The sequence below is a fragment of the Solanum stenotomum genome, chromosome 9, assembly GCF_019186545.1.
Source record: "Solanum stenotomum isolate F172 chromosome 9, ASM1918654v1, whole genome shotgun sequence".
Classification (NCBI taxonomy): Eukaryota; Viridiplantae; Streptophyta; class Magnoliopsida; order Solanales; family Solanaceae; genus Solanum; species Solanum stenotomum.
The window spans coordinates 53,539,630-53,562,345 of NC_064290.1; the positions used below are offsets into that span (position 1 = coordinate 53,539,630).

At 35.8% G+C, this 22,716-nt stretch overlaps 1 protein-coding gene across 5 annotated transcripts; it reads left to right on the forward strand.

Annotated features, from left to right (window-relative positions):
- Positions 1–8,180: 8,180 nt before the first annotated feature.
- On the forward strand, positions 8,181–22,387 carry LOC125876431 (DEAD-box ATP-dependent RNA helicase 1-like). Of its 5 annotated transcripts, none has more exons than XM_049557617.1 (11): positions 8,181–8,379; positions 8,691–8,839; positions 11,160–11,394; positions 11,874–12,128; positions 12,979–13,133; positions 13,780–13,957; positions 15,022–15,209; positions 15,924–16,128; positions 16,761–16,866; positions 17,099–17,427; positions 22,008–22,387. In XM_049557617.1, exons 2-10 carry the CDS (start codon positions 8,712–8,714, stop codon positions 17,188–17,190), a joined length of 1,542 nt encoding a protein of 513 aa, XP_049413574.1. In that variant the 5' UTR covers positions 8,181–8,379; positions 8,691–8,711; the 3' UTR covers positions 17,191–17,427; positions 22,008–22,387. The 5 variants fall into 5 exon arrangements, with proteins under 5 accessions (XP_049413574.1, XP_049413571.1, XP_049413573.1 ...); XM_049557614.1 differs by lacking the exon at positions 8,691–8,839 and adding an exon at positions 9,028–9,183; XM_049557616.1 differs by lacking the exon at positions 8,691–8,839 and adding an exon at positions 9,028–9,183 and having other exon boundaries at positions 17,099–17,265.
- The last annotated feature ends 329 nt before the right edge of the window (positions 22,388–22,716 follow it).

Here is a 22,716-nt window from a genome sequence, read left to right on the forward strand (position 1 = left end):
TATGTGAATAAGCACTTTGCATTGGTTTCTACAACTTTTTTCCAACTAATTCTGTCACAGGCATTCATTGTTGGGAAAGGGGTATTTATTATCGGTTCAATTTTATGTATTATCGGTTTTTGATTACCAATAACAAATCAATAAAATATTCTTTTATCGATTTTCGATTTATCGGTTTTTGGTCAATAATGGTTCGGTTTTCGATTTATCCAATAAGAAAATGTTCATAAAATAAATATATGATTTCTCGCTTCTCTAACAATTTGGTGCGATATAGTGAGACAAGCAAATCAGTTGTAAATGTTTTGATATAGACATATAGTGAAATATAATGAGATATTGCATCAATAAAAGTAAATATAGTTTGAAGGCTACAATTAATGTTACAACCAAAACATAATATGAAATTTCTTATGTGAAGTAGAAGTACTGTGACATATGAAGTGTGTTGACCGTAGTTTAGAATATTGATATAGTGTTTAGTTATGTTAAATTATTAATATTTAATATTTATAAAGGGTATAGTAGTAAATTACTATAATGACCTGATTGTCGTTAGGGAAAAGTCAATGAAGAAATAATTGGGGCCAAAAAACTTTTTCGTAGTAACTTGGAATTTCCCAACCTAATCCAAATTTGAACGAAATCGGGGTCAATAAGGTGTAGGGAAATCTGGTAACAATTGGGTGAATCATTTATGATTTTGATTACATGAATAGTTAGATAACTCGTTAAGGAATCTGTACGACTTTACGGAATTGAATTCGGGCGAGTAAAACTCTCGGAATCGATTTTAGCGTAAAGAGTATTTACTGAGTGTCGTGGTTTAGAAGTGTGTTGTGAAATGAGAATTTTGGAGTTCTTGAATATAGCTCTCTGTTTCGTTTTGACGAGAATGTTTCCCGCTTTGGCGTCGCCGCTGTGGCTAGCCCGATGCGAATTAAAGTCGTTAATAAACCCCTAAACGACCTCATTATGCACTTTTCGACTTTTAGAGCTAAGGAACGACCCTCAGGCGACTCTTACTCGTTTTTCACCATTCTTGAGGCTAAAGGTAAGCTTTTCACTCCCCGAATCCATTTTTCGATCCGTATAACGTAATAAAATAGGTGAATATTGATGGGAGAGGATTTTATGGTGGAAACAACCATAATTTGGATAATTTGGATCATGGGTTTGATCTAGGATTCTTAGAATGGTTAGTATTTCGGGTAATTAGTAATTGTTGTTGATTCCCGTGTTATTATGATTGTTTGTAGACCAAGAACAAGCGGAACGAATTCGAAAAGGAAAAGATCAAGTTTCTTAGGGTTTCAAGCTTGTTTCGAGGTAGGTGATGGTCGTGATTCTATGATTGTGTGATGTATATTTGTTCTTGATTCATTATAATACATGTATGTATGTGAATGCTGCATTATTGATCACACTTGTTGTAAATGAGATAGATAGATATCATTGCCATGAAATCATGACTTAAAATGTATGATTTTGATGGTGTACTTGTGTTTGTGATTGTGGTGTGTGAATGGGATCGGATTGCCACGTTTCGGCATAATTATGGGATATGTTGCCACGTTCCGGCATAAATATGGGATCGGATTGCCACGTTCCGGCATGCTAACTGTTTGGGTTTGGGTTCCATGAGGGGACCATTGAATTAGGTTCCGTTGAATTATTTGTGCATCTACTTGTGATGAGTTCGTTCATATCTAATGATGATTGATATTGGAAGATGGTATGTTGCTCTAAATTGATATAACTGTGATATGTGAGAATCGTGAAGTTGGTCATTATTCGTATATGTTGATGATATTGTGTATGTTCGATATGTGCATGTGATTATATTGCTGTATTGACTAATGTATGTTACACTTAGTGGGATAGCCGTGTGATCCTACCAGTAAACGGTGGTTGTGTACTAATATTGCACTTACTCTTTCCTTGTTGGGTACAGGGCATCTTCAGATGACTATTGCTATACCCCAGCCAGGTGACTATGAGCTTGACCAGATTCAAGGGTGAGTCAGTTCTTTCAGGCTGCCATGGATCTTTCTTGTTTAAGTCCCCTATTTTCAGACTCAGACTTTTGTTTAAGGTGTTGTTTAGTTTTGGGGTTGTACCCCTTGTTCTTAGACTTGTCGTTAATAAAGTTTTGGTATATTAACTTTCAGGTTCTAGGTATTAAATTTCCACATTTGTTAGTTAATTAATTTGTTTTCGTAGTTTAAATGCCTTAGTTTTGGTTTAGTTGCTTGTTTTAGTTGTAGTAGTGGTTCTCTCACCGGAGGGTTAGTGTGGTGTCAATCACGACGGTCTGGGTCGTGACAATTACTATCATCTTAAGTTACGGGATTTTGGTAGATTCTATATATTATTTGCAACAAAAATGGTCAAACAACATTCTAACTTCAAAAAACTTCTATAGTTGAAACTAGACAAAGATACAATTGAGGCGGATTTAAAAGACAAGATTAATTAAAAAAAAATGATAATAGCAAAATATTGATAATATCAGTAATAGCAATGATAGAACAATTATAATTCTAACAAAGTTAATATAATAAAAACTAAGGATAACAATAACACTAATCATTATGATTATAAATATCTATGATAAACAAATACTTTGCAATTTGCACATCAGAAAGATGTCTGCAATACTCAGTATGTAGACTTTACCCCTACCTCACTGAGGTAGAGATGTTGTTTCCAAAAGACCCTCGACTCAAATCCAACAACTTTATACAAAACGTAAAAACAGCATAGCAACTAGTACTTGTTATGTTTCTGCTTCGTTTTTATTTCTTTTTCGTTTTTGCCCTTTCATTCCCATTGCATTCAAAGCGTCTATAACATCTTTCATCGTTGGCCTTTTGTCTGGACCAAAATCCGTGCAGAGAATCACCAGACGTGTTATATCAAATGCAATTGGATGATCAACTTCTTTGAAGCATTCGTGAACCAAATATTTTTTACCATGATTAGCCGCATTTGCAATTAATGTTTTCACATTAACAAAACCATTAAGGAAACTACACTTCCTTTTGGCCATCAGCTCCAGCATTAGAATACCACAAAAATAAACATCAAATTTCATGGTTCTCTCACCTGTGTATAAGAACAGATAAGAAACATAATTGTATAGGAGCGAAAAAAATAGATAAATACGAGGATCATGGCAGAGCTAGTTTCTGAGTTGAGGACTTAGTGCACACTAAGAGCATTATAAGTCCTTGACTCTTTTGGAGTTTACAATTGCTAACACGTAAGAGCTATCTCTATTTTCCACAATTCACTAGGAATATCGACCTTAGCAAGGGAAAAATCTACCTCTCAAATTGTGCTACATGTGTGGTAAAGAAGCTGAGACAGTCAATCATCTATTCGTAAACTGTAGGATTACAAACAAGAAAGAAGGGGACATGAATACCAATTTCTTTCGGAGAGTAGCAAACTCTCAAAGAAGAAGTGAACACGCTGATAGAGTGTATGCAAATCCTAACAGATTATGTCAAATTAAGGTTGTTTTTATAGGATGAGATCAAGTTGTTAACAAATGAAATAGCAGATTAAGATTGTTTTTGTAGTATTCCATTCGATTTTCTATAGTTACATTAAGTAGAAGTAGACAATATCACTTAGGTTGACCCTGTCTACTTTCTTGATCAAGTAGGGGTAAAGTCTGCGTAAACTCTACCTTACCTAGACCCCACTCGTGGGATTATAGTACTGAGTATGTTGTTATTGTTGTAATTTCTCTATTAAATATAGTGTTCTGTTCTTATATTTTCTGGATGGATACATGTATACGATCGATGGAATATGATATTTATATATTTGGCATTCTACTGCTAAAGTTGATCGCCAAAAATAAGTTTATCTATGATGGTCCTTATCAGCTACGTTGGATAGTTGTAAAGGAGACTAAGTGTGGTAAAAAATATTTAGTTCATGAGTGCTTCAAAGTAGTTAATCATTCAACCGCATTTGAGATCACACTTCTGGCTTTACCAAAGTGGCAATGTACAACTCAAAAAAGGAAATAACAACCGGCCTTATTCCAACTCCGCGGACATGCCTAGTAAATCACTATGCATAATCTCTCTATCTCCTAACCACAATTTGCTAAACTAAATAGTAATTTAGCTAATTCAAACACCTAACTAATTTCCCATGCATGTTTGCTCGAACATAAAAATCTTGAATAATCTTTCTCACAATTATATTCTCGCATCGACATGTATTTTGAAAACTCTATGATTTCCTTCCATCCACAACTCATAAACAGTGGCAACAAGTGTCATTCTGGAAATAGTAGCAGCATTGCCCTTGCCATTGCACATAGTTTCATATCATTGTATTTCTCCACATAGTTCATAGCTTGTCGATTAATTACTTGCCAATGCTTTTCTCCACACGTATGAAGCTACAAATCACTCAAGAAATACGTGTTCTATATTTTCCGATTCAATATCATAGAGAGGACATAAAAGACATACTTGCATTCCCCATTTTAGCATCCTATTAGTATATAGCCTACCATGAATAGTCACGTATAAGGTGAACAACCACCTTGATAAGCCTATATTGTTGCACATTAATCTCCTCCAAGGCACAATAAGCTGGACACCTATCAATTTTTGGTACATCAATTTGATTGAAAACGTGTATATTTATAACAATTTAATTTCAATCATATCTACCTCCTCAATGTATTTTTTGCGCCTTCAATATCTTCTGAACTATCCAACATGCTTGATACAAATATTTACATACATTATTTTTTTAATGCTAAATTTTATCACAAATGATTGATTTTTCTATATAAAAAAGAGAAAAATGACAAATATACCCTCGAAATATCGTAAACGATATGCATATACTCTCCTTCATACTTTTGGGACATTGGTGCCCCTGCCTTCCAAAAATTAGAGCATATATACCCTTTATACTAACGGACATACACGTGTCNTAAATAATTTCATTGCCTTATTGCTTTGTTCAGTTATATGTTATTTCAGTTTTACTCTATCCTGTATGCTCAGTACCTTTCAAGTACTGACGCATACGTGCGCTACATCTTCTCGTGATGTAGGTTCATGTTCTCAGCATCAAGATCACGCTTAGATCGATTCCCGATCTTCAGGTCAACAACATCAGTGGTGAGTCCTCATTCTTCGAGGACTAGTGACATGTTTATCTTTATTACTTTTAGTCTTTAGTTTCAGTTTTGCTAGACCTAGTTGGGGCATGTCCCAACATTTCTAGTCAGTTTAGAGGCTTATTTCAGACATATATAAATTCAGCTTAGTATTGAGTTAATATTTTTCTTGTATTAAACTCATCAGTTTTCATTTATCTCAGTTATAGTATATGGGTATTCCTCATATTTTCATCTTATTTATGATTTAGCTTACGCACAGTTTCTATTATTCAGATTATATTTAGTATGCTCATGATCAAGACAATAGGGTTAGCTTGGGATCACTTGTGTTCCTAGGTCCCATGTCCGCGTCTCGAGGGTAGCTCGGGCCGTGACATTACCCCTACCTCACGGAGGTAGAGATGTTATTTCCAAAAGACCCTCGACTCAAATACAACAACTTTATACAAAACGTAAAAGCAGCATAACAACTTGTACTTGTTCTGTTTCTACTTCGTTCTCATTTCTTTTTCGTTTCTGCCCTTTCATTCCCATTGCATTCAAAGCGTCTATAACATCCTTCATCGTTGGCCTTTTGTCTGGACCAAAATCTGTGCAGAGGATCACCAGACGTGTTAAATCAAATGCAGTTGGATGATCAACTTCTTTGAAGCATTCGTGAACCAAATATTTTTTACCACAATTAGCCGCATTTGCAATTAATGTTTTCACATTAACAAAACCATTATGGAAAACTAAACTTCCTTTTGACCATCAGCTCCAGCAGTAGAATACCACAAAAATAAACATTAGATTTCATGGTCCTCTCACTTGTGTATAAGAACATATAAGAAACATAATTGTATAAGAGCGAAAAAAAATAGATAAATATGAGGATCATGGCAGAGCTAGTTAGTGCACACTAAGAGCATTATAAGTCCTTGACTCATTTGGAGTTTACAATCGTATAATTGCTAACACGTAAGAGCTATCTCTATTTTCCACAATTCACTAAGAATATCAACTTTAGCAAGGGAAAAATCGACTTCTCAAATTGTGCTACATGTGTGGTAAAGAAGTTGAGACAGTCAATCATCTATTCATAAACTGTAGGATCACAAACAAGAAAAAATGGGACATGAATACCAAATTCTTTTGGAGAGTAGCAAACTCTCAAAGAAGAAGTGAACACGCTAATAGAGTGTATGCAAATCCTAAGAGTTGATGTCAAATTAAGGTTGTTTTTGTAGGATGAGATCGAGTTGTTAACAAATGAAAGAGCAGATTAAGGTTGTTTTTGTAGTATTCCATTCGATTTTCTATAGTTACATTAAGTAGAAGTAGACGATATCACTTAGGTTGACCCTGTCTACCTTCTTGATCAAGTAGGGGTAAGGTCTGCGTAAACTCTACCTTACCTAGACCCCACTCGTGGGATTATAGTACTGAGTATGTTTTTATTGTTGCAATTTCTCTACTAAATGTAGTGTTTTGTTCTTATATTTTCTGGATGGATACAGGTATACGATCGATGAAATCTGATATTTATATATTTGACATTCTACTGCTAAAGTTGATCGCCAAAAATGAGTTTATCTGTGATGGTCCTTATTAGTTGCCTTGGATAGTTGTAAAAGAGGCTAAGTGTGGTAAAAAATATTTGGTTCATGAGTGCTTCAAAGTAGTTGATCATTCAACTGCATTTGAGATCACACTTCTGGCTTTACCAAAGCGGCAATGTACAACTCAAAAAAGGAAATAGCAATCGGCCTTATTCCAACTCCGCGGACATGCCTAGTAAATCACTATGCATAATCTCCCTATCTCCTAACCACAATTTGCTAAACTGGATAGTAATTCAGCTAATTCAAACACCTAGCTAGTTTCCCATGCATGCTTGCTCGAACATAAACCTCTTGAATAATCTTTCTCACAATAATATCCTCGAAGCGACATGTATTTTGAAAACTCTATGATTTCGTTCCATCCACAACTCATAAACAGTGGCAGCAAGTGTCATTCTAGAAATAGCAGCATTGCCCTTGCCATTGCACATAGTTTCATATCATTGTATTTCTCCACACAGTTCATAGCTTGTCGATTAATTACTTGCCAATGCTCTTCTCCACACGTAGGAAACTACAAATCACTCAAAGAATAAGTGTTCTATATTTTCCGATTCAATATCATAGAGAGGACATAAAAGACATACTTGCATTCCCCATTTTAGCATCCTATTAGTATATAGCCTAGCATGAATAGTCACGTATAAGATGAACAACCACTTTGATAATCCTGGATTGTTGCACATTAATCTCCTCCAAGGCACAATAAGTTGGACACCTATCAATTTTTGGTACATCAATTTGATTGAAAACGTGTATATCTATAACAATTCAGTTTCAATCATACCTACCTCCTCAATGTATTTTTTGCGCCTTCAATATCTACTGAACTATCCAACATGCTTGATAAAAATATTACATACATTATTTTTTTAATATTATATTTTATCACAAATAATTATTTTTTCTATATAAAAATGGAAAAAGGACAAATATACCCCCGAAACATCATAAACGGTATGCAGACACCAATCAGAAATGTCACGAAATCCCCCGCTCTTCAGTGGTGCGTCCGAAACAACCTGCTACAAAACTACCGAGCAGGGGGATACTCTCCTTCATACTTTTGGGACATTGGTGCCCCTGCCGTCCAAAAATTAGAGCATATATACCCTTTATGCTAATGGACATACACGTGTCATAGTCTTATCCATCAACCCGACATTTATTAAATATCGGATCGACAGATAAGATTGCGCTACGTGTCCCTATTTAGTTTTTCGTTAAAGTGAAGGGCATATATGCTCTAGTTTTTTTATGACAAGGGCACCAATATAACAAAAATATGACTGAGGGTATGTGCATACTATTTACCATAATTCGATTATATTTATCCTTTTTCCCTATAAAAAATATAATAATTTAGTAAAAATTTGGGTCCTCTTTTTGGAGGCCTAATGCATATACCTTATTTTGCATAACATAGAGCCGCCCTCCCCAACAGAACGCGCCGCTGTAAAGCAGCCATTAACGGCGAACAGAGGTTTTGTCTCCGGTGAACCAGTGAAGCTTCAAGCTCCGACACGAACCAGCCAGCGAGCTCGAAGCTCGCGCAACCGATAACAACCAAATTTCACCAGTGAACCAGCGACACCAACTCCGGCAAAACAGGTAATCTTCTATATATATATATTTAGCTTTGTTTATTCTCTGCGTTTCATGTCTGGCTGGAGGAGTTTAAACTCCGGCCATCATTATTGTTATTTTATGTTTTTTTAGTTACTGAAATAATTTTCCGATAAAGTTCATCTTCTCTGACCAGCTATGTTGAGTTTTTGCCTCAACATTATTTTATTTCGGGTGTTCAAACTGCCATAAGCTTTTCCTGTTACTTGTTGCTTTTTATGGGATTTGGGTGTTTTTTTTTTTGTTGTTAGAGATTAATTTGGGCGTTTTTGGTTGGATTTTCCTAAAGTTTTCAGCTGAAAAAAGTGAGCTTGACAATGGAAGAAGATAAGGGGTTGAAGAAAGAGAAGAAAAATATCCCTGTATTGCCATGGATGAGAAACCCAGTTGATATTACTACCTTTGATCAATGCTCTCTAGATCTTTTGCCTTTTATTGATCCCAGGTACTCTTTCCGCATTATTCCCTTCAACCCAAAAATCAACATGATGTTCCGAGTATCTTGAGTTCTCCATTTCAATTTGTTTATGTGGTTTTGACTTGACACTTACTTTAAGAAACTAAAAAAAAAGACAAATTTTGTGGTCAACACATTGAATGTACCAAATGCTCATTAATCTCGTGGNCCTTAAGTTTTCAGCTGAAAAAAGTGAGCTTGACAATGGAAGAAGATAAGGGGTTGAAGAAAGAGAAGAAAAACATCCCTGTATTGCCATGGATGAGAAACCCAGTTGATATTACTACCTTTGATCAATGCTCTCTGGATCTTTTGCCTTTTATTGATCTCAGGTACTCTTTCAGCATTACTCCCTTCAACCCCAAAAAAACAACATGATGTTCTGAGTATCTTGAGTTCTCCATTTCAATTTGTTTATGTGGTTTTGACTTGACACGAACTTTAAGAAACTAAAAAAAAAGACAAATTTTGTGGTCAACACATTGACTGTACCAAATGCTCATTAATCTCGTGGTCTTAAACATGACTTGTAGAAAGTTGGAATTAAAGAGTTGACAAATAATTGAAATATGGTATGCTACAAGTGAATATTTGCGCCAAGAAATAATCCAAATTTTAGGATGAAATACCCTTTTAATACAGTTCATGAAGGCTATTGAAGTGCTAATTCCTGGAAATTAAGAGGCGTTAACAACAAAGAAATTGTTGGAGTTATCTTATCAATTCTATCTAGTTCCAATAGGCTTGATGTTGGAAATATACATTCTTTTTTAAATGGATTAAAAAGGAGATTAAGACAAAGAAGTTGAAATGGAGTGAGTACATCTTTAGAAACTGCATAAAGGTTCTATCTTTTAAAAATATTAGTAACTCGTTCAAACAGTTATATGAATGTTGGCAGAACCAGGTTGTGATCAGAAGATTTAAGATAATTTGGAGAGATCATTTGTGAAGAACTCCATTCTATCTCTTCCTCATTACGAACAAAAAAATGGAATGAAATCCCAGTTATACACTCCCTTCGATCTACGAACCCTTGTTGATTCTGAACGAATACCTTTATACATCATGTGGAACATATGGCAAGACATCAATAGGAGATTTATTGTTGATAAATAGCGTCACATTTCTATTATTATTAAGAATAGACGGTTAGGAAGCTTATACTATTGGTGTAGGAGTAGTTTGATTTAAATATCCCAGAATTTAGAGATGTTCGAGTTTTTACAATTTTCTGTAGCTCCTGAAGCTTTTTTGGACTTTGTTAGCTCCTTAATTTTAGATTAGCCTTTTGTAATAGAGCTAACAATGTCTTTTACTTTTCTATGCTCTGTAAATTTTGCATTTTCTTGATAGAAGATGTTTTGAGTTTCTGGGAATGTAGTTTTTATATGGTTTTCTTGTAATTTTTCAAACCCTGCCTCGGAAGCTTGGTATTTAAGTGGAAAACTATAGAAAAGTGCTACTGCCCTCGTGGTTTCTCGGTTATCATCCTTCTGTCTCGTCTTACAATCTATACGACATTCTTTTTGTTTTGGGATGTGGCAAAATCTTTTGGTTCCCTTTTATTAATAATGTTACTTTCTATAGCCTTTTACCAGGTTCAAGTATTCAAATTATTTAACTAATCAAATACTAAATTCTGATGGTATATTGTATGTTCTATTTATCAAACTAACTTTTCAACTTAAAGTACTACTTGTATCCTATACAACATAAACTAACAAGTTAAACTCCATGCACCAAAATGGTGTCCCATAATATGGGAAGGATGGAATACAAACGGGTTGAGAAAATTGTGTTGAAAGTATATTTATTAATGGCATCATTTAGAATACGATCACTGAGATCTAATACTATCTTACAGCTGAAGAACTATATGACCTGGTGTGGGACAAAATTTCTGAATGTCTTGTTTCCTTCTTGTTGTTATATTTGTACAGACAGATATGAATGTTTCTCATCCATAATCTTCAATCGTTTGTATTGTCTGCTGGTTCCCAATCGATAGCATGGCCAGTTGGCAAACCCCATCTCAAAAGAGAAAAGTTCTTCATTCCTCCAGGATAAGGAATGAACAAAATGGAAATTATTGTTAATGATCACCTCTCAGTTTCGACAATTAATAATTCATTTCTTATCCAAAATATCATCAGTTTATTACTTTGCTTTACTGTTTATAATAAAATTCCTATGATTGCAGTTGAAGCATTGTTACACTTATACCTTATGCTTTCTTGACACTTCATACTGAATCTTGTACACTTCCACTCCAACTTACTCTTACCCATACATGTTTCTTCGCTAGGTTAGTGGTGGCTTTGAAGAATATGAGCATCACTTCACTCTTTCCCGTGCAACTTGCTGTCTGGCAAGAGACGATTGGACCTGGCTCTTTTGAACGAGACCTTTGTATAAATTCACCTACAGGGAGCGGGAAAACTCTTGCTTATGCCTTACCAATTGTTCAGATGCTGTCTACACGTTCTGTTAAATGTCTTCGTGCACTAGTGGTCTTGCCTACTAGAGACCTTGCATTGCAGGTTATTCACTGTAGTTTTAGTTTTAGTTTTGGAAAATGCGCAGTGCATAATTACACAAATTCTCAGTTACCTGTAAATCTTTGGATCAACTGTCTTTCCAACTTTGCCTCCTTCTTGGCCTTTTCTTTTTTTGATGGGCAAGTCAATGATCATCCTAGGTTTTCGTCGCCTTAAAACTATGACTTCATGCTACCTATCACAAAAGGAAAAAACACTACAAGTTCATACTTTGGCTGAGTTCTTTTACTTGCAATCTAATAATTGGTGGAATTTTGTCATAGTGACTCAGAGGCTTTTTGTAAGAATACCTCCAACTTCTAAGTGGGTTCTTCACACCAGTGACATATCTACATTTGCATTTGCACATGCAATTATTTATTTATTTATTAAGGCCTCTCTATTTGCACTTTCACATGCAAAGATAGATAACTAGCTTCTCAGAGGAAGATTATGTTTTTACCATTTGTTTCCGTTCGCAGGTCAAAGAGGTCTTCTCTGCTCTTGCACCTGCAGTAGGTCTGTCTGTCGGCTTGGCAGTAGGTCAGTCATCAATTTCAGATGAAATCTCCGAGCTCATCAAGAAACCCAATGTTGAGTATGGCATATGTTATGATCCTGAAGAATTCTCATACGAGTTACAAAGTGCAGTAGACATATTAGTGGCAACTCCTGGAAGACTGATGGACCACATCAATAACACTGATGGTTTTACGCTTGAGCATCTATCTTATCTTGTAAGCTGCATATATTTAGTTGCTTAGAATTTCTTAGTATGTATTTCTTTGTTGCGATTAATATCATGGCATAAAGCATTTCTGTCTGAGAATATCTTGATCATCTTAAGAAGCCAAGTGTCCCAGCTAACTTTTTGCTTTTCCTTAGGGTCTGCATGTCTGTTATCTCATTAGTCTATTAGGTCACTAGGAAAACAAAGCGCAGGGAATTACCTTTGATAATTTGAAAGAAGTTTGTTAGAAGTAGAGTGATACCGAGGTAAAACAAACAGACAACTATAGTGCATGTTTTGGCAGCAAATGTGCTGGCTATTTGTCTTTATGTTTAATAGATTTCTCATGTCTTTCCACCATCTTCATTTATAACAATGGATTGATCAATCATTAATAACTGTACATGAAAGAAATAGTAGAGCTTTTGAAGCAAAAGAGCTGAGTTTTTCATCTAAGGAATCACTTCCTGTTTAATGTATTTTTTGTGCATCCGTGATGTTTCTATTTGCATAGAGCGTGGGTGTCTTTTGTAGAGAATCACATCCTTCTGTAATTACCCTACTTTTTGTATGTGGGAGCTTTCCCAGTATCAATAAAATTATATTTACTTGATTAAATTATCAATATATGTTTGTTATTTTATTCACTTCAATGCCTCTTTCCTATTTGAAAAGGAAAACTTGGAATGCTACTATGCTAATAACTCAGACAATTAAGATCTGTTTCAATTTAATCATTAAACTTCAAAGTGGTAGTTGTAGGTCTTGTGAGTGTGAGGTACATATTATGATATTGCTCGTTTTTTCTTCATTATACTTTGTTGAAACCATTTGACTTACATTTTGGTACCGTGTAGGTTGTTGATGAAACTGATAGGTTATTAAGGGAAGCTTATCAGTCCTGGCTTCCTACTGTCATTCAGTTGACCAGCTCTTCTGTTGATGGGAACTTCCCTTCTGCTGCTGATCTTCTTCCTTGCACTTATGGTTCATTGAAGACAATCAGAAGAATGTATGTTGTTATGCCTATCCCCTATTCCTTATGAATTGCTTATATGTGGAATCCTCTTTTGATGCACATCTTTCTCTCAGTCGTAATCTGACATTTTTCTAATCAAGAAGTAATTGTCTGGTTATTCAAGTCTTGTTTGATTCTTTCTTTGACTGTCATATCGTTTTCAATGTTGAGTTGCTTACTCTTTTGATCATGAAAATGTATCTATCCTTGCACCCAAGTGTGTGACCTAGTAGCTGATGAAGTAGGTGGAGAACCATGAGGTCTCAAGTTCAAATTCCAGCAGAGGTAAAAAAATAAAATTCTAGGTGATTTCTTCTCAATCTACTCTAACTTTGATGGGCAGAATGCCTGATACGTGTGGTGACGGGAGGTAGTAGCCTAGCAGGTACCTGGTGGAAAGTCGAGGTGAACACAAGCTGGCCCAGACACCACTGTCATCCAAAAAGAAATGCATAATGTATTATTTTGTTAGTGGATCCAACTTTGTTGGAAGGTTTACCTTTAATCAATTGATGGTTCATTGTGTTTGCTCCTTAGGATCGAATAGGTTTAAGTGCACATAGGCATTTCACTATCTTGTTTTCTTTTTGTCCATTTCACGTGTGGGATTTTCTGAAGCATTGCTTTAAAACTATTGCAGGGGCACCGAAAGAGGGTTCAAGGGAAAAGCCTATCCAAGGCTGGCAAAGATGGTTTTATCAGCCACACTAACACAAGACCCAAGTAAACTTGCTCAGCTTGATTTGCATCATCCTCTTCTTTTGACGACTGGAGAAAGACGTTACAAGCTTCCTGAAGAACTCAAATCATTTAAAGTGGTGGGTCTATGCTACTTGAATGAAATATGGTCTATTTATATATTATCTTCTTTTTCCTGATATGCCTGAAAATGCGTTTATTATTGCATGTCATTTATCTTGATGATTGATCTTCTTATTCCAAAAATTATTATTATTCCATAATATTTAGAAGTCATTGTTGCCTAATCTGTCAAAAAGAAGGGAAAAAAGAATCAGTTTGTTGTCTCCAAGTCATAAGGAATTTCCTAATTTACCATAATGTTGTCTAGGAGGAACTTTGTTTTGTTTTCTGTAGATATGCTCACATAGCAGAAATTACTGCTTCAGTGTGGTCTAAATGTTTGTTAGCAGCACCTTACTTTATCTAAAAGCATTGGCTTAAACTGTGTTGTGCATCAACCTTGTGGATTGTCTTGAGACATGAGTGTCTCCCCTACATTGCTAAAGTCCAAACCACTGTTATTAGAAACCAGCACTTTGTTGCTGAAAGTGACTGTGCGATGCAAAGTGAGGGTTTGTCTAAAAACCATCACTTCATTGCTTAAAGGGACAAAGTGATGCTGAAGGTTTATCTAAAAACCGAAGCAACAGAGCAATGCGAAGTGAAGGTTGTTGCCTCATGAGGAAGCAGTGTTCTTCAGAAAGTAATTTATCTAGTGTGAAGCAGTCGATTATTCAACAGACATTGAAAGATGAAAAAGAAACCAACCATTCTTTTTTCCTCTTCTTTTTTGCCCAGTTCAAAATAAAATGTGGGGTGGGGTGGGGGGAATAGGGATTTTTGCTATTTGAGTATTAGGACTCCTCTCCAAATTACATTTTAATGATGTTTTGTTTGAGCTGTTGAATAAATACTTTCATTGTCGAATTCTGGATGCTGAAGTTTGCAATTCAGTGTTACAAGTACTAAATTCTTTTATACTGGGTAATTTTTGTGCTTTCAATGCATTGTGTGCTTCAATTTGAAAAGTTTGCACCTGACGTCTCACTTTTCCCTCCCATTGGATTTGTGCTATTTTGTGCCACACTGTTCCTCACAGGCAGATGATTGATCTCAGGGATTTTACCTTCCTTTTGTGTAGCTATGTCAATCGAAGCTTAAGCCACTTTATCTAGTTTCCCTTCTTCAAAGTCTGCAAGGGGAGAAATCAATTGTTTTCACATCATCTGTGGAGTCCACTCATAGATTATGCACCTTGCTCAAGTTTTTTGACAATTTGCAAATTGAGTTCAAGGAGTATTCTCGTCTTCAACGGCAATCTGTAAGAAGGTACTTAGATACATTCGCTTAACAACTTGAGTTTAGCCCTGAGCTGTTACATTATGTAATTTGCTAGAGAAGTTTGCAGTCAACTGTATAATGATGTTTTTGCATGAGCCCACATTATACTGAAGCTATCTGAATGTAGTCATGCGTGGAGCCATCTAGGTTGCCAAAAAGCTGTAATGTACTACTACACTGTTAAAAAATCTGTTTTGTTTAGTTGGTTTCCAAAGTGCTATATTAGAAGTACACAAATATCTGGGGTTTGGATAAAAAGGATAGTTTCCAGTATTCCAAAATTATGTATCAGAGACAATTTTTGTGATCAAGAAATGCATCAGAGAATCTTTTCTGACCATATGGAATGTCTGCATCTCACTGGAAATCTGTCTACCTAATCCAAGTGACCGCTGAAGGCTGTTAACCTTTATAGGTTTCTGGAGAAGAAAGGGCATGTTTGGTATTGTTCTGTCTTGATTGCCATCTTAGTTAGTTTACTAGAGCTTTAGACTTGCAGTTGGATTAATGGAAAAGTTAAAAAAAGAAAACGAAGTACAGAAAAACTAAATATAATTGGTCGTCATATTTATACTTGACGTTGTTGAAAGGTGATGTTACGTTTATTTGGGAAACGTTTTGTGGTGAACCACCTGTGTGATTGGTCTTGCATATTTAAGTCTACCATCTTGCAACTTAATATCCTGAACTTTTGCCTTACAGCAAGACGTTGAGGGCTTTCCGGTCAGGGCAAGTGCAAGTGCTTATTTCCTCTGATGCTATGACTCGTGGAATGGATGTTGAAGGAGTGAGAAATGTCATAAACTATGATATGCCTGCATATATAAAAACATTTATTCATCGGGCAGGCAGAACTGCAAGAGCGGGCCTAAGTGGATGTTGCTTTATGTTAATGCATAAAGATGAGGTATGTCTTTTTAAATGACGGGGAGTAAATGTTTTAAAGATTCCAACTTTAAATGATCTATTTTTCGTACTGAGACATTAAGTTCTGGCCCCTAAGGAAGCTAAAATTTTGTAAATTACCTGATATAGTAAATCTGACTATAGCATGCTATTAACATAATAAGTACCTTTTTCTTTGGGGTACTTCATTAAATTAAGTTTTGCTCTAACAGTAGAGTAATGACTACTTGAGCTGATTGGTTAAAAAAATTGATTATTTGAACTGGTTCACTGCCATCAAATGGTCACAAAATTGGAAAAAAAAAAGGTCAGATCTTGTCTCTCATAAGCTGCCATAAAAGCTAAACACTTCTCCACTCTCAATGTGCTTGTATTCATATTGTTATCCTAACTGTCACAGCACTTGGAGTGTTCAATGTTTTAGGATACTTTGTGATGTACGAACATACTTGTAAAAATAAATGATCTAATCTCAGACTATTAACTGTGCATACCACCAAGTTTCTCAACCCTTCCGCGATATACTTTTTCGATGGAGGAGTTCGGCTTGGAACTTTGAAGCACTAAACTTTCTTTTGCTTTTGCAGCAAATTCTTGTTTAAATATGAAATTTTCCAATGCTAATTTTTGTAGATCAAGCGCTTCAAGAAGATGCTACAAAAAGCTGACTGTAACTCTTGCCCTACCTATTCTGCTTCTTCTGAAGTGATAGAGTCACTTCGCTCTGTGTACACCTCAGGTACTTTCTTTTTCCATTTTCAACATGTTTGTAAGTACTTGGCAATCAAAGTGGAGCACTATATGTTGAAATTATGAAGAAACCAGCAGTAGTTCATTTACCTGATCTGATACTTAAACCTTGAGATCTCCTATTAGCCTTTTTTGGAGAAAAATAAAGTATTAGAACTATTTCTGCAATTATCTTCAGTTATTCTGTGTTTTTAATTGAACCTCTTTTCATTGTTTTCTAGCTTTGGAGAAACTTAGAGAGAATGTTGAATCAGAAAAGTTTAAGAAAAGCAAGATTAGGTTGAAATCTTCAAATGTGAGAAAGGAGAAGTGAAAAGCTGTCCATGGTGATAACTTCCATTTTCCTAGGCAGTGTAGTCCTCTGTTGCAACCAGTTTATGATATCATGGTGAGTCGCTACATTTTGATATTATTGTGTTATTTTCATTTTTATGTCATTATGTTTCTTGCTGCTTGCCTATAGATTGTTAGCATTGTTCTTGGTTCTCTAGTTGATGCCACACAAAAGAGTACAGAAAAAAGTGTTCCAATGTTGTTTCTCCTGACAGTGGTAATTCATGTTTTTTGTATTATTTTTTTTGCTCTTTTTCTATTGCAGCTATCTTCATCAATTCGATGCAAATATTAAGATAAGGTGGATATCATTCTGCCTTTTGTTTAAAAAGTTGCACTGTTTTTATAAAATTAATTAGAATTTGAAGGTCATATGATTCTAGCGGAACTGCTGGTATTCTATAAGCTGAAAGAGAGGATAAGGGAACTAGACTAGAAAAACTAGGAGTAAGGAGAAGTGGGGAGGGTCGGGTATATTGAAATTGGAGGGTAAACTGACTATCCAATTTAGCATATTGTCTCTTTTGGTATGGGAGAAAAGCACTAGTTAAGAACAAAGGGAAGCAATGATGTGTGACAACCAGTAGGCAAGTTCTTTTGATGTAAAATTGTTCAGTTGTTCATATAAAGTATGCATGTTTCTACATTCTCGTGTTCTGGTCTAAATGCATGCTGTGGAATAGAATACTTTGTTTATTTATAAAAGAAACAAAAATACTGGCACCCAAGGGTGTGACCTAGTGGTAAATGAAGTGGGAGGAGAACCATGAAGTCTCAAGGTCAACTCCCAACCGAGACAAAAGATACTAGGTGATTTCTTCCCATCTACCCAAGTCTTGGTGGGTAGGGGTGCCCCGTAGGTTGGTGGGAGCAGCAGGCACCCAGTGGTATAATCAAGGTGCGCAGAAGTTGGCTTGGACACTGCCGTAAAAAAGAAACAAAGATACCGTGCATAGCAATTTCTTAACTGGACTGAAGTAACTTTGGGAAAATTTAAAGAAGTAGCGATAAGTATTCTGATAGTTCGATAGAGATATTTTCCTTTCTCACATGGTTACATTTAGTCAATATATCTGGCAATAAGAGTTTACAGTCCAATCTTCGCTGACTTTGTAACTAAGAAAATTTGCTGAAGGAAAACAGCAAGAAATCAGTAGATTGGTCAGGAAATTGAAAATTGAAAGTACTCTCAGGCCTCAGCCAGCCTAAGTAGATACTTTAGCTGCCAAATGCAGAAAGAGGCCTCTGAACTTCTTTGAGAAAAGATTTAGAATTTTTTGCATTTGAAGATAAAGCAGAATAAGTTGAAGATGATGACAGCGAAGAACTCTTCAGTGAGAGTGCCTCACTTGTGCTAGCTTCTCTCTCCTCCTCTTTGATGGTTTCTAGCATTTTTGAGGCTCGGTGTCTCATGACATTTACAAACTGTGGTGGTGCTACCTCTGTAACAAACCTAGCAATACGAGCATTTGCCATCTTCTTAGTAGGTTTTGGTAGAGACTGCAGTTGAGAAAAAAGGTCCAAGATGCTTGGTAGAGCTGTAGAAGTAGTGTTTAAGAAGAAGGTGGGTTGTATGAGTTAAAAACCACAGAAGGGGTGAAATTTATAGGGTTGTGGATTATATTATCCTTCTATTGTCTGGCTTAAATTGAACCAGTCATCTTAATCGAGGTTTTAATTATTTTTTGCTGTTAGTGCCGTCACTTACTTTTAGTCTTAATTGAACAGATAAAGATGTTATCATCATAGTCATCCTCTTGATGAGACATCCTCATATGGAGCCACGGAATGCAATGTGTCTATGCATGAGTAGAAAAAGCAACACATATTAAATATGCGGTATTTGCTGCCTTTGAAAGCTTCCAAATTTGAACTTTTCCTTATTGAGCTGGAACCTGCTGATTGAATGCCACATGCCCTTTCTGCATCTAATGATTCACAGCATATGAAAAATTATTGTTATTGGTTCTGTGCATGTAACAAAGGGTTGCACTAGAGACGAAACACATTTTTATCTTTCTAGAATTGCAGTTGGTAACTTGATTAGCATCACTTAATCCCTCTATGTGGGTTATATACTAGAAACTTGTTCATTATGAAATCTATATTTCAGATACTTACGTATCACCATTCTAACATATATTTCAGATACTTACTTATCACCATTCTAACATAATGTCAACATCCATGTCTTAACTTGTTTGTGTGAAGAACCTTTAGTTAATGGCATTTTAACCTTAATAATATAGTTCAACTCGTGCTGCTCTGCCTTTTACTATGGTCAGGCAGGTCCCACTTTCACCATTATTTTGCCCCATCTCTCTCCTGTAATTGTCTTGTTTAATTTCTTGCTTACTTCTCCAGTCTTTCTGTTGGTTTGTAGAATTTTAGCCTCTGTATATCCTTCTATTCTTCTTTTACTTCTTCATTTCTTCTCCTTTACAAACCTACTTTCAAAGTTCAATTTAACTATTTGTTGGTGTTCTGGTTTTAGAGATGTACATTACATTTTTCTAGAGTCTTCTCAATGTCATGGCTTTTGAAGAGGGGTGTGGACTCGCTTAAGAGTTTAAATCAGCCTTTTCATGATAGTCTTGAACAAAATCCCAGGACTTCTGGCTTTTCATTCTTTTCGACAAATGATAAATAATTATACGAATATCAATTTTGTTGGGAAAAATTCTCAAATTTGTGGTAAACAAGGAAAATAATCTGATTATCGCTGTTGCTGCTAGTTTTGGAGGAGAAAGCTTTGTGATTCTGTTAACTGTGTTCGTTCTTCTTTCAGTAGATAGGTGACGATGAAAGGTTAGAACAAGAGGAAAATGTGCTAAGAATGGTAGTTGGATCCACTAGTACAGGTTAATAATATGAGGATATGTAAAATTTAAACGTTGTTTGATCTGACCTTAAATGAAACAAGACGTGGGACAGGTAGTAAATATAACTCAGAAAAGAAAATGTAACCCAGGATTACGTAAAGCTTTATAACGTCGCTAAAAGAAGAGACACTCACTGTCTTTAGAAAATTTTAGCCGAATGGTAAAACATCACTGCAGAGTGTTTATGCACGGTAATTTTCACAAATGTCATCAGCAGTTAGCTTTTTGTCAGTCAGAACTTGGAAATAAAATAATCCTTAAAACGTTTCTCCCACGTGTCTTTAGTCTATTTATGAAATTATTTAAAATTTTGTGTTGTTTTTGTTAATTTTCTTTAATGATGTATTATTTAAATGAAAAATTCGAAGGAGGAGGAGGAGGGTGAATTCCTGATAGCAAGGAAACAGCGATAGGAACAGGGGGAACGAGGGAACTTTTTATGGAAGGGAGAGTAAGCTTCAAAAGGGTAGACTTTGAGGGTAGAAGGGTGAGGGTGGGGTGGGGTGGGGTGGGAAGGAGAGATAAGGAAGCGGAGAAAAAACTAAAAGTCCAAGTATACTAGATTCACAGAGGAAAACTGCGGGGAGGGGGAAAGTAAGGGAGGATGTTTCTTGTGGTTTAGAGGAAAGCACCTTTTTAGAACAAAAAGGAAGACGTGCTGGGTGCATGATCAGTTAGTATTATATTCTAGGGAAGGGGGGAGCAATAAGGTTTTTCAAGGTAAAGTTGCTCAATTGTTTGTTTTAGTATGAATGTTACTACATTCTCTCATTCTGCTGTAATTAGATGCATTTGAGTTCACTGTGCTATAGAATGTTATCGTATGCTTGTAAAGCCCTTCCTTAGTGCCTGTTTTGTAGAATAACATATATTAATTATGTATAAAAGAAACAGGATACAAGATGTGCATAACAATTTCATAGCCGTACTGAAGTAAATTTGGTAATATTTACAGAAAGTAGCAACAGAAATTTACTGATAATTCAAAGGAGGAATTTTCATCTTCCCATAGAGGTTACATACAGTCAATACTTATCTAGTCTCAGCAGAGCTTGGACTCTGTCCACAGCTTTGCGGACTTCTCTTACTAAGAAAGAGAGAATTTGCTGAAACAAGGAATCAGTAGACTGGTCAAAAATTAAAAGCATTCTTAGCAAGCTAGAGTATATACTTTAGCTGCCAAATACAGAAAACGACCTCTGAACTTCTTTGAGAAAATATTTAGAACTTTTTACATTTGATGATGAAGCAGAATAAGCTGAAGATGATGAAGACGATGAAGGCGAATAACTCTTCAGAGAAAGTGACTCGCTTGTGCTAGCTTCTCTCTCCTCCTCTTTGATGGTTTCTAGCATTTTTGAGGCCCGGTTTCTCATGACATTTACAAATTGTGGTGGTGCTACCTCTGTAACAAACCTAGCAATACGAGCATTTGCCATCTTCTTTTGTAAGTTTTCAAAGAGACTGCAGTTGAGGGGAAAGGTGCAAGATGCTTAGATAGAACTATAGAAGTAGTGTTTTGAGGATAAGGTGGATTGTATGCCTTACAAACACAAATGAGATGATATTTATAGGGGTTTTAATTAGATAATCCTTTATGATTTGGCTTAAAATGAGCCAGTTGTCTCAATCGAAGTTTTAATCATTTTTAGCTGTTAGTGCAGCCACTTACTTTTAGTATTAATTGCAGAGACAAAGATGTCTCTAATCATGGTCACCTTATTGAAGAGATATCCTCCTAGATGGGACCGCAGAATGCAATATGTCTATCCATGAGTAGAAAAAAACAGCATAACTTAAATATGCAGTTTTTGTTTCCATCAATATCTTCCAATATTCAACTTTACCTCATTGAGCTGCAACCTGCCACATGCCCCTTTCTGCATTTCATATCTAAACTGGTTCTTTCGTGCAGATCTGGATGAATCGTGCAGTCGGTGGAGGGTCAAAAAGACTAATCCTGTTTGCGGGATTGTGAAAGCTGGACTTTCCATGAAGGTTCATTGCCAAAATTTGAGTCTCTTACGCTATAACGAGAGAAAAAATATCATGTATATAAGCATCCAGGGACGTCGATGGAGACGCCTTTTATTTGGATGGTATGAAAATATTGAATGGCTGGGATTCTTCATTGCTGGTGAAAATTGAAAAAACTGGAGATTCTCATCTTGAACTATGATTATAATGGCAGTCGTTAACTTAAAAAATGACATACACCAGTTTTTGTTATTTGCTGGAGATCTTTCATACTTCAATTTTATTTATTTATGTTGTATATGGGTGATTCCTCGGGAAACAGCCTCTACCTCCATGAGGTAGGAGCAAGGTCTACGTACACTTTACCTTCTCGAGACCCCACTTATGGGATTTCACTTGCTATTTTGTAATGTTTAGATATAGAGCCCACTTATCGAATTTCACTGGGTATATTGTAATGTTCAAATATTTGCATTTTATCTATTATTATTAGAGTTGATGGTCAAGAACACACTTAAACTATTATTTTTCACGAGTTTCACATCCCAACTATTATGATCTCTTTCCCTTACTTAAACTATCATAATCTATGTATATTAAATTGTTACGTGATACTTGTAGTGGTGGGAGGTAGCATGTGTCATGTG

What these genes read in the sequence shown, in the direction of transcription:
- LOC125876431 (XM_049557617.1), top strand. Translation starts at nt 8,712, where the DNA reads ATGGAAGAAGATAAGGGGTTGAAGAAAGAGAAGAAAAATATCCCTGTA. An exon ending in TTGAGCATCTATCTTATCTT is followed by an intron (nt 12,129 to 12,978) that starts GTAAGCTGCATA and finishes GGTACCGTGTAG; the next exon opens with GTTGTTGATGAAACTGATAG. An exon ending in AACTCAAATCATTTAAAGTG is followed by an intron (nt 13,958 to 15,021) that starts GTGGGTCTATGC and finishes CCTTTTGTGTAG; the next exon opens with CTATGTCAATCGAAGCTTAA.